At 39.2% G+C, this 12,685-nt stretch overlaps 1 protein-coding gene and 1 pseudogene across 1 annotated transcript in view; both read right to left on the bottom strand.

Moving 5' to 3' along the window:
* RYR3 (ryanodine receptor 3) overlaps positions 1-12,685 on the bottom strand; it is a 466,421-nt gene that overhangs the window by 191,606 nt on the left and 262,130 nt on the right. Inside the window, 5 exon segments of the mRNA XM_039843988.1 lie at positions 881-1,097; positions 11,280-11,340; positions 11,343-11,390; positions 11,393-11,416; positions 11,419-11,472. Coding sequence (XP_039699922.1) covers positions 881-1,097; positions 11,280-11,340; positions 11,343-11,390; positions 11,393-11,416; positions 11,419-11,472 — 404 coding nt within the window.
* LOC120587249 (uncharacterized) lies at positions 1,585-1,697 on the bottom strand (annotated as a pseudogene).

Genomic DNA, 12,685 nt, shown 5'->3' with positions numbered 1-12,685 from the left:
TATGCACTAAGTCTCTTTTTACAAAGGCTGAATTCAGCAAGGTGCTAACTTGCTTAAATGTGAACTACTAACTTCTAAAACTGTAATTTGATTCACATGTTTTCAAATGGAGTTGGAGTTGACTCATATTACAATATTTGTGTGCTAAATGTGTATGTTTTTCAGTTTAAAGTCATGTTTTAAAAATCTTATTAAAGTTTCAAAAATCTGAAGCTTGTGTATCTAGATGTAAATTTATCCATTTATCAGAACTTTCAAAGTCCTCCTTGCTATTTCATGTCTTTCAGTGTTATTTCCAACTTTCTCCTACACGGTCCTCCTCCTCCAAGCGACCAGCTGGATGACGATATTCATTAGCCCTGTCCCCAGTCTGTATTTTCACTTCTAGGCCCTTATCTCACCCATTCCTGTTATTTCACCCCCGAATTCCCCTCCCCAATTAAGCTTGTAAAGGCCCTGATTAAATTCTATGCTCTCCATACATACTCCTAGAAACATAATAGCTGAAAGGGTGTCTCTAGCATTTACTTGTGCGTACTCTTCATTTTGCGTTTATTACATTTAGACTTTAAAAAGATAATACATTTGCATCTTAGCTCTTCCACTTGGTTGTGAATTCCCAGAGAAAACTGAAATCTTTCTGCCTGTGCTTCACAGACCTCGTACAGTGCCTTGCATGCAGCAAGTGCTCAATTTGTTCACTGGTTGAGAAATCCTTAAAGAGCTCCATCCATGCATATGGTAGAAACATGAAGAATAACAGTTGTTCACATTACATGACAATTCTACAGAATGTATGATAAAGATGGTTCGAAGACAACACAGAAAGAAGGATGTAGCCCTATTACGTTATGGCCTCTTGTTGGCAGCTTGAACCTACCTGACTGGTGTCTATGGGGCATGGGATGAAAGAGGCTTGGGAGAGAAACTGGGTGGTACCCAGTAGGTCTCTAACGCCTTCAGTATCACGTTTATATTCTTTGACGGGCTCCAATCTCATCTTTTCTTTGGGAAGTAAGGCTTCATAGCAAGGGGCATAGCCAGAAGGAGGCAGAAACTTAAATTCTCCATGACGTCCACCCATCAGGAAACGTACTCTGTTTCATTTAGAGAAACCAAGAAGAGAAAGGTTAAAAAAAAATTCCACCCATATAAGTGAAGAATAAAGATCAGTTACCCTGATCCCCAAATTATTTTGTTGGGAAGTGACTAAATTCCGATTCAGCGCAGCAAACATCCTAAAGCATCCAACAAAGCAGTGGGGAGAGAACCGAGCGTCAATGCATGATCCTTAGTTGACCCATATCAGCTACATTATTAATAGCTGATACATTAATATCACTACATTTAAAAAAAACACGTTTATCTTTACTCTAGCAGGAAAATCATTATTATCAATATTATTACTATTCAAAAGAGTAACAGTGAAGATATTATTCTCTACAAATATTGAAATCATAGCATAAAAAACCAAATTAATTAATTAATTAATTAATTAATGTTTTTTAGGTGAGGCAACCCTTGGTAGACCTCACAGATTGCAAGGACCTTGTCAGCTTAAAATCCCTTATTTTTTGTTTTTTACACCTACAGCACCTGGTCTTCCTAGGTGGTCTCCCATCCAAGTATTAACCAGACCCAACCCTGCTTGGCTTCCAAGATCAGATGGGCTTGTTCAGGGTGGCATGGCCGTAGGCCGTAGACTCAAATTTTTATTTGAGAGAGATTAATCACAGATAAAGAAAAGCTGATATAACTATCTCAGGAAATTAGGAAATTCTTATATTAATATGCAGGCGAAAGATTTAGTAACACCAAAGTATTAAACACAAATGGTATACATGCCAGGAGACGGCAGAAATGATACATTGCAGTTCCCCATAGGAGCCACTAGGGTGACGCTGAGGAAGCATCGGCAGGTGGCTACCACCACAGGGGGCCAAATGTAAACAAAGTGTTTGGTCACTAGTATCCCAATGCGTTTCTCAGGAGCACCACCGCCCTGCTGGTCTCCAGGCCTGACACCCTGGCCCACTGCAGCAGTGCCTACAGTGACCACCTAGGGAAGGGGAAAGGACACTTGGGGGCTCATAATAATGAAAGGCACTCATTACCAACAGGCTGAAGTCTTTCAATATTTTAATTCACGGTTCTGGCTGAATTTCAGCTCCATATCTATAGGTTGGGTTAGAGTTAGGGTTAGACCCCAAAGCTCACCCTGCAAGGAGGAGAGGGTGAAAGAGAACTATTTCAAAATACAAGATACTTCATATGCTCTTAGATTTGTAACAAGAAACATAACGTTGCAAATCAACTGCAACCATGTTAATAATTGATGGGGAAATATGACTGAAGTTTTAAGTAACTGATATGTAGCCCTGCAAGGTCAACAACAATTTCACACAGGAAAAATACATACACGTAGCATCTGCACACAACATTCACTCCCTCCATTTAACAACTATTTACTAAGCCCATGTGACTTGCAATGTTCTCTGCACTAAGGATTCAGTAATGAACAAAGCATAGAGCAGGCATCCAGCTAGACAAACAGACCTAATTACTGATTGGGAGACATCTGATGAAGGAATAAAGAGGGAGATGTACAATAATCCAGGGAAGGGGGTTACTCTTAGACTGGAGCCAAGGAAGGCCTCTCTGAAGAGAAGATGTAAGTTACCCCTGTGAGGGATAAGGAGAAGCCAGTGAGCTCGAAATCTGGAAGAAGAGCATTCCAGGTGGAGGCACAATACATGCAAAGGCCCTGGTATAGGGTGTTGTGGTGAGAACTTGGAGAGTCCAAGGGGCAGACAATGAGACAGGAGCGGGCAAGGCTAGATCAGGCAGGGCCTGTGAGCTGCGGCAAGAAGTTGGGATTTTCTTGCAAGTGGGACGCTTCTGAGGGATTTTAAGGAGAAATATGAGATTCTTCAAGTTGTTCTATGAAGACAGGCTTGGCAACCAATTAGGAGCACATGGAGGCACCTGACACCCATCTAGCCACAGTGAAAGATGAGGGTGGGTTGGACTAAGGTGGTGATGAACAAGACAGAAAGAAGCGGCCAGACCCCACTTTTGTTTTGGAATTAGGAATGTTAGGAATAGAGAAGGCGTGTGTGTGTGGAGGGGGATGAGCTATATGGAGGAAGGATTACGATCTAGCAAAGCTCTTGCGACAAGACTCTCCACTAGGCTTCACTTCTCTTAACTGAAATATTCTGGCAGGGCAGGCTTGCAAGAGAGCCTCAGTGTTGGCTGAGTAATTTTGATTATGGAAAGAGCCTAATTATGCAAATGGAAAAGAAAAATCTCCCCAAGTGAGAGATATTAAGGTTTCTTTTTTTCCCTTCCCAATATAAACCAATTCTTTATCCAAACAGCATTTTATAAAGTGCTGTTTTAAAATTAATTATAGAAATCATATGAAACCTCCCACTTTCCCGTTTTAAAGTACCAAACAACAATGATATAGAATTAGAGCCACAATTACCCCTTGTGAATGTTCCTGCATTAAATGTTATGTAATAGGGCACAATCTATGTATATTAGGAATGTGAATAATGACATCAAAACAAAATTGAATCATTAGGCTGCAATGTTACTAATTTAGTGAACCTTCAGGAAATAATGACTAAGTCTTGAAATTATTTGTTGAGAATGTCCCAATTCAACTGCAACATAACAGATTGTTACTGACATGTTGAAACCATGGGATAAAACTGGATCTTATTGGGCCAAGAAATGTGTGTGGGATGCTTTTTGGCTTCCTCTTCTCATTGAGCACACTTCCTGGGAGAAGCTGAACTGGGAGGTTGTATAGCGAGTTTATTCTTTGTCCCTCACTAGTATACGGAGTCCAAGAAAAAGTAAATGACCTGCTACGAGGACTTCTAGATGGACTTAATTATTCATGAGCTCTCTTGCCAGCTCTTTCAAAATTTCTCTTACGTTTTAAAATCTGCTGTCGTCCTCTGGACAGATAGCAAATCAAGAAAGGTGGAGTTCCATGTAGCACTTAAGGAGAACAATGCTTTCTGTTTTTCTATTCGTTATTAAAAGGAGAATGATAATTTGGTTATAAATCTTAATCTCATCCCCTCTAATGGCCATACAAACTGTAAAATGAAAAATTAACATAGCCAGTAATCAGTGTTTACTGCTCACTGAAGCATCGTCTTCGAAGGCCATTATGCTGTGCTCCAGTGGATAGAAGGGACGCTTCTGGGTTGCTTCCAAAACTTTGCCAGACGGAGCCCTGCTCCCCAGTGGGCGGGACTGAATGGGAGCTGGTGCCAGGCACATCCTCTCCTTCACACGCTGCCCATGAGGAGCTTCCCAGAGGCTGTGGGAAGGGATCCATTAAACTGCCACCATTATTGGTGGCCCAACTCATAGTTCTCTTTGGGAAATCCAGACTGACCAGGTCAAAGGAAAGAACTAGGGATAAAATATAGGTTTGAAAGGAACAGTTCAAAGAAAGAAAGAAAATACCTAAATTCCACTTTAGTTGAGGATATTAAAATGGGCTCCATTCTGTCTCGGAGTTTTAGCAGAGTTCCCAAAGGCGAATAATTTGGTGAATGTCAATATTTTCACATTGAAGTGAGGTGCTGGATCAACTATGGAGGAGTTACCCAAAAATTGTGAAACGAGTCCTGTCAACTTTAGCCCACTGCAAACCTCAATGGGGATAAGAAAGGTAAAGAATTCACGTGGAGAGATCTGTCAGGGAGAAAGGGAGAGGGGTTCACTCTCATTTGATGTCAAAGAATGAGGACTCCAAGGAACTATTCAGAAGCTTCTGAAGTGTGTCTAGTGAGGGACACATTTGCCTGGTGACAGAGAGGGGGCAGAGGGGAGGGGTTCATGGAAAAGAGAGAAAGATGTGGGGCCAGGGACTGTGCTCCTGGAAGACCAGAGAAAGGTCCACAAATGAGCCAGATGTCAGCCATCTACAAAGGAATTATGCCCAGAAAGGCAAGTAACTGGGCAGAGATCAGAAACTCACAGGATGAGAGAGGTGAAAGTCCTATGCAGGGGGAGGGGGAATGCAATGGGAGATTTGGGGTCAGCCAGAGGGAGCAAGCAGCGCAGGTGGTGAGCTGATGCCAGAAGAACTGCAATCAGAAAGCCCAGGGCTTTCCAAATAAACTACGGAAGGGCCCATGAAGAAAAAGAGGCAACAATTGCACAACTGCTATACAAAAGTCTGATGCCACGAGACAGCGGCGCCAACTCTCTAGGACCTGCCCTTCCTCTAGTGATCTCGCCCTCTGGGCTCTACTCTAGAGGGGTCTGAGAGAGGAGCTGGCTAACCAGGGCGAGCCTGGCACACAGGGACCTCAAATTGCAGGCAGAAGTGGGGGAAGGCTCAAACATTATCTGGATGCAAATCTGGAGTTTTTATATTCAAATAGATGAAACTTTAAAATTGTTCTTAAAAGGAGTAATAAAGGCTACAGAACCTGCCTAAGAACTTATCAAGAAGTCCAGAGCATGGATTTGAAGGGGCAGAAGGAGAAACAATGAGGTTACATCTATTTAGTCTACTCCTTTCAATAAATTTGTCATCTGACACTTAATATTTATCTTTTTCATCCTTTGCCTCATTCATAAATGAGAAATTTCCAAATAGAATCTAAGTCTCTTTTCTCTAGATGTATTCTGACCTGCTGCTTTGGTTCCACTGAATCTCCCGACATCAAAAAAAGGTTAAATTGAAAAATAAAAGGTAATTTAAGAATTGAGTTCTTAAATGAATTAATAATTTTAATATTAGTTCTTCCTTATTCTCAGATTTTTCTCTATATTAATAGATTTTTAAAATCAGTTTCATTCATCAATTTAACCTCCTCCACTAAAGCATTTGTATATCTTCTGGAGTTTCTTCCTATAACTCAGACATCCCATCAGCTCTCAAAGAAGTTTTTTTCTTCCTGAAGCGATTACAGTAAGCAGCTGTGTCCTTAAGATTCCTCCACTTCAGAATGAGCAAGAGCTCTAGTAATAGCCACCTGGGAGTAGTGAAGTTTCTGGATGTGTAGAGAAATTTTCTATTGACTTGACTAATTTTGAAAACAGAGCAAACGGCAATGAAAAATCCTTGCTAGCTTTTTCAGTTCTATCTTTTGAGGTCTGTGCATTTTTGCTTGTCAGTTTGCAGAAGAGATGAGAATACCTATTGCAAATTCCTGGATTTAAAAGACTGACCTATGAATAAAAAATACAGTAAAAATCGAAGCTTTACTGTGCTCAGAAAGGATGACTAAGTTTCCTTATTCACAGCTTTTGAGCAAACACATGAAGTCACTATAGTCTTAGTAATTAGATGTCTCATTATTCTTATCTGCTGTTGAGTCTCTCCCCGAGAGTTGGGATGGTGCCCCAAAGGACAAAAAGATACAGGCTGTGGTTAAGAGGAAAAAGAATTAGCAAGCTTTTGCTGACCTGAATTTAACTCATAAGTCATGATTCATAATTGCATCTTTAGTCCATATTGCTAAGATGGGAGGACAATCTGAGTTATGTACGTTCCTTCATTCATATTTCTTTCTGGCCAGTGTTTGATGAAAGCCCACGGCAATCCAGCCAGTGCTCATCATGTTCTTTGTAGAAGTATATTTATCTCAGCAATAATTTCCATGGCACTGACTACAGCAAGCTGGAAATAGCTAAGTTGTTGGTTACCTGAATTTTAGCCAAGCCTAGTGGATACCAACAGAAAACAAACAGCAACTGCAAACAGCAACCATTTTGGATACTGTTGTTTTTATAAATTAGAAAGGGCTGATAAAAGAATTATGTAAGATGATAAAAAAATTTATAGGGAGTTTAACTATATCTATAACATATATTCTACCACAGTGACTAATTCATCAATTTTCTGTGAAACAAAATGTGCACCAAAATTTCACTATATGCTGCAGCTTCTGTGTAATGTTCTCCATGTGGTTCTGGCCATGATACCATTTTGCAGGTGAGACAACCTTTCAATAATAGCTTCCTAGCATCTAAGTAACTCAACCTTTTGGGTGGGCTCCAAGGTATATATATATGCCTCATCCCAAATTCTGTCCTATAATGAATAGAGCTATTACATCAAAGCCCTGCTACACTAATCATATTGGTCATAAACCAGTGAGAAGAAAACTAGGAAGGCATATTCATAATAGAAGAGAGTACATATTGATTTGTGGATTTTGTTAGTAATTACTCATGCTGCCTAAACTAATTGGAAAAAATTTTTGCTCTTTGATGACTACAGGCAGGGACATGCTAATCAAGTGTTATTAACAACATAGTTTGTAATTATAAAGTAATTGTGGGGTCACAAAGTCAAGACTACAATCTCAGCAACCACCATTAAGTAGGAGGAAATGGGGCTTTAAAAGAAATCTAATTTAGAAGCCACACAGAAGTTAAAAATGAGAACATTTCTAAATGCCACTATAATAGGAGAAGAATCTCTCGATGGGCGTCATCTTGCTGGGAGAGACGTAATTTACCAGGCAAATATTCTACTACATTGGGTAAAACAATGATTTCTCTTCAATTTTATTATTAAACACATCTATTTTCAATAAGATACTTTAATTAAGAGATCCTAGTTTCTCTTTCTAGCTCTCTGCACAACAGAACTAAAGTAGTACAAAGAGAAACTGCTGGGTTTCGGCACCAAATTATACTTTATCAGTCGATATAAAAGCATAGGTTTATCAATCCCATTTACTCATAAGTGAAAATAAACCATGGTTACTCTCCAACACAAGACCAGCACTGACCCTGACCAACGGACATCATGTGATGGACTAGACACATTTCAGTGAAACGTGTTTCCCAAATATGCAGGCCAACTGCGATTCCATCTCATCTCAGATCATATCATGTTCTGAGAACCAAAGACAGGAATACCTCAGAGGTGATACTTTCCTGACAGAAAGGAGGCCTGAGAGACATCAAGCCCCCTGGCCCCACTTTTTAGCTTGTTCAGATGGCGATAATCAAGAAGCTCTCCTATCTAAGGTGTTAACTTTTCAAGTTAACACATGTAGATAGTTCGGTTTCTTAAATTATCTCGGCAGTTGTGCCTGATAAATGAGTTAAAAATCTCATTTTTCTTATCTTGGACACTGGCTTCTTTTTCTCTCGTGCATTGAGAAGGCTGCATGATCGGGTGAGCTAGAGATGAGATGCTAGAAACATTTTCTACATGTGGATATCTTTCAGTTGCCTATTTCTTTACCTGCTAGCTACAGTTCTTTGCCAAGAGAAGATTTCAAAAACAAAATCTCCACCAAAATAAAAAAAAAAATCACATACTCAAAAGTCCTATCTGACAGCTCTGAGGGAGTTTGAATGGATTAGTTAATGATTTAAAATCATACAAGATCAGATGTACTATTCTCGAAACACAAATACTCAGAAAAGTCCATTAGCCGGTAGACTGAAAAAGACCCCTCTCCAGAGATTTGACTTCTAGATAAGCACTATTCTCAGTGAGAAATAAAACCCAGTGAGTGGGATGTGATCAAAACAAAGAAGGGAAGTGCACCGATGCTAGGTGACAAAGGCCATTAACTATCCAGTTAAATGTGGTCCTGGGAACTGACTGCTCAGAGTGAGCAGTATCTCCAGAAGAAAGGCACTGAGTCAAGAGGTGAATGACTCAAATGCTGTTATGTTGTATTTAGATTTCTATTCATTCTCTTTATACCTGGGGAATGAAGTGGGGACGATGTATAATGGGCTTACACTGGTTTTTCCCCCGACTGCCACAGGGTCTTTGTTCCAATCAGTTTTCTTTGTGCTTGTAATGCCTCTGTCTTTCAATAAAGCTCCTTGTTTTCTACATGCTCCTTTTGGATATCAATGAGGAATGTGTTACATCATATTTAAAAAGGAAGAACTGCAACAAACGTCTCATGGAAATATACTCTGAACAGAGAAATGCAGGTAAAGAACTCTCAACTCTTTAGAATACAGTCTCAGGGGAAATTCTCTGGCTTGAAATTGTGATGAGTAGATCTGCAACCCTAGTAAAGTTTTACTATAGTGGTTCTCCATTTCTTACAAGAATCTCCACCAATTATATTTAATTTCAATATATTATATCTATCTACATAAGTATGTTTATAAATATGCAGGTGTGTATACTGTGTCACTATGTATGTTTGCATATCTGTCAAATTCTAAAGTTTGACTATCATTTCTAAAAGATAATTATTCCTGAATAGCTTATGTAACTGAAACAATTTTTATCCTCCACTAGAAAATGTGTGAACATGTCTTGATTTATCAGTCTACATGAGGTGCTGAGGCCTATCACAGTGGTGTCACTCTGGAAATTCCATCACTTGGATGCTTGGAGCTCTGAGATAATTTCTTTGTGGTCTCAGCTCTAAGCTCTGCTTTCCACAACTCTCCTCCTTTCATGGCCCTTTCCAGTGGTTTCCATGGAAACCAGAGTGAGCCTAACTGTGTTGACTCTAGCTTCTAGTTTCCCACTCAGTTGATTGAGATCTCTTTAACAGGCAGGGATCAACCATGGCTAAGAAAGTTTTCCCAAAGAAGAGTTATAATGTAGTCTTGCCTTACAGATGTTAAAATGTATTGTCAGACTGAAATAATTAATACAGCATCCAACTGGTACACGGAAAGAGGCAGAACAATGAACATAATAGTGAGCAGTGGTATGTAGAAAAACAGCATGCATAGTACAAGCATAGTTTAGTGTAAAAATGTTGAGATGTATAAATAAAAAGGTAATATGATTATCTCTGTGCTGTATGATTATGGGTTCTTGCTATTTTCTTGACTTGCATTACCTTTGTAAAAGGGAAAAACAAAAAAAAACAATAGAAAACAAAACTGAGTGTAAAAAGGTAAATGACAAACTGAGAAAATATTTGAAACCTATAAGACAACTATTTAACAGCCTTAATATATTTTTAAAAATTGTCCAAAGAATTCCAGAAAGGCACAAAACACAAAATTAACAAAAATATTGAGTTAAAATAATACAAAACAGTAAGCATAAAAAGTGTTTAGCTATACTGATAATTAAATAGAAAATTAAAACTTTAAGATACAATTTTCTCAAATTAGCAAAGATGAAAAATAATAATAGCAAAAGTTTATGAGGATCCAACAAGTTGGGTCTTCCCTTATGCTGCCCCTAATGATACTAGAGGCCTAAATCCCTTATCTGAAATTTTTGGAGTTGTGTTTCAGACTTCAGAATTCTTTAGATTTTAAAAAAGAAAGAAGTATATGTAACATATTAAATAGATCCTCCAGCCAGGTGAGGGGTTGTGGCCCATAATCAAACACATTAATATTTCTACAGTTAAACGTGAATATTCACAAGAAGTAGAATAAATTAAAGACTGAAAACGGCCTCAATTCTGTTGATGATAGTTTTGCCACAAAATGAGTCAGGTAAGATCTTGTAGTGAAATAAATTATGAAAAAATTCTATGTTCCTCAAAGCTTTTTAGATTTCAGAATTATTAATAAAAAATTCTGAACTGAAAATCTACTTGGCCATGTAATTACAGACTTTAAAAAGTTCATATCTCTTGACTTACCTCTATGAGGAACTAAGTGGAAATGCAGACAAAGAGTTATGCTCAAGGATGTTCATAATAATTTATAATGAAGAGGAATCAGCATGAAAGTCTAACAACAAAGTAATGGCTATATTATAAGGGCACCAAATAAAAGGATATTATATGGCCATATAAATCATTTGGAGGAGGATACTTAATGACTCATGAAAAGGCTCATTACTTATTCCTGAATGAAAAATAATCAAGATGAAAAACTTTGTATTTAGTGATATCAATTTAAAAAATATACATATATTTGTAGAATAAATTTGTAGAAAATTTGAAGAAAATATACCAAAATATTAATAGAGATTATAGCTAAATGTTGGGATCACGGATGATGTTTACTGTATTATATGTAACTGTATTTTTCAAATTTCTTATAGTGAGCATGTAATATTTTTTATAATTATTAATTTTCTACACAGGATTTATTTTATTCATCTTACTATTTATCTGAAGATATTATATAACCCGGCAAGAGTATGTATTCAACAAGTATATATGGAGTGAATGACTCTGCACTGCTCTCCCCCTTTCACCATCACTTTTTTCTGGAAGTTTGGCTTATGGTGCTGAAGCCCTGTAGGAAATTACCATGCTCCCCAGCTCATTGCAGTGGTAGGAGGTGGGGTGACAGCTACTCTCTATGAGATCACAGCCATAACTTACTTGACACCTGCTGAAAAGCTCACCACAGGGAAGAAGAGCCCATCTGTGTTGAAATTCTCAAACATCCCCTGCACAGGCTGCCCATTGATGCGGAAAGAGATGCTGGGCACTCCGAGGTCCAGGCAACAGCTCACCACGTCATCTGATTTCAAGAGGTGCTGGTTGATGGAGGCCACGGCTCTGGGAATGCGGCCTGGTGAACAAAGAACAAGAAGAAGGTGTGACTCTGAAAGAAACGCTTGCAGGCCACCAGTGGGAGGTGGGAGGCATGACGGCACGCAGGAGGTCCGGACATGCTATTACATTTGAATTGCAACTTTGCTTTCCGAAAACTGCGTGAGATGAGCAATGAGAAATGATTTCCTAAGCTGGTGAGTGGGCAGCCTGAGACAACAGGAGTCTCAGAGGAAACTCTCACGCTGCCAGAAATGAGAACAAACAAGAATTCAACCTGTTTAATGCGCTCAGACTCTGGAATAAATAACAAACTGCCTTTGCTGGGTAAAATCCTGAGCGGTGGGGTGGGAGGTGTGTGGGTGGGTGTGCGTGGGTGTGTGTGTGTTCATTCTTAGATGCCCAAAGACCTTGCTTGCTCTCTTCTATTTCCTCTAAATGATGTTTTGGCAAGCTTACCTACTGTCAGACTAGTAATTAGTTTCTGGAGTTACAGAAACAACAACAATAGCATTTATTGTGGGTTACAATGTATCAGGCACTCTTCTAATCACTCAACATGGAATAATTTATTCAAAAGTCCTAACAACCCCACAACATTATTATTTTCATTTGACAGATGAGGAAACGTGTGTCCACAAAGATAAGTGACTTGCTCAAGGTCACACAGTTAGATAGAATCAAGACTTCGAGCCCAGGGATTCTGGCTCTAGATATGCCCCTTAACTGCTATATACTCCTGCCTCTCAAGTGGCATACAGCACATCGGTCATTCACTTCATCAAAAGCATAGGAATAATAAATAATGGCACCTTACAATCTACTCCTGACAGCATCACTGTGGGCATCACTGTACCTACCCTACAGACGTAGAAGCTTAGCCTCTAGTAAAATCACAGGTCCAGGTTCATGTAGCAGGTAAAGACTTGTGATTTGAACTCAGCCCTCTGTGACTTCAAGATCCCTCTCCACTCCCACCCTGTGTCATATCATTACGGTGCAACTGGAAGGACAAACACCCTGTTTAAATGTGGGTGCAGGACTCTTCTGAATCATTTGGAGCCTTGAAAGCCTTCACAGGGGTAGAGATATGGCCATTTTGGCACTGGATGTAGGAGCCGCCAAAGTGAAGAACAGCAAGGCCCATCTAGCCATTAAACTGTGCAGCAGAGTTTGCTTGCTTGTTTTAAAGAATTGTATTACAACAGATAGGCAGAGAAAAACACTGTCAC

Source organism: Pteropus medius, unplaced genomic scaffold (genome assembly GCF_902729225.1).
Source record: "Pteropus medius unplaced genomic scaffold, Ma_sr-lr_union100, whole genome shotgun sequence".
In the NCBI taxonomy this organism is placed as follows: domain Eukaryota; kingdom Metazoa; phylum Chordata; class Mammalia; order Chiroptera; family Pteropodidae; genus Pteropus; species Pteropus medius.
Note: the sequence above shows the minus strand (reverse complement) of the source record. Positions and strands in the feature narration are given on the sequence as shown.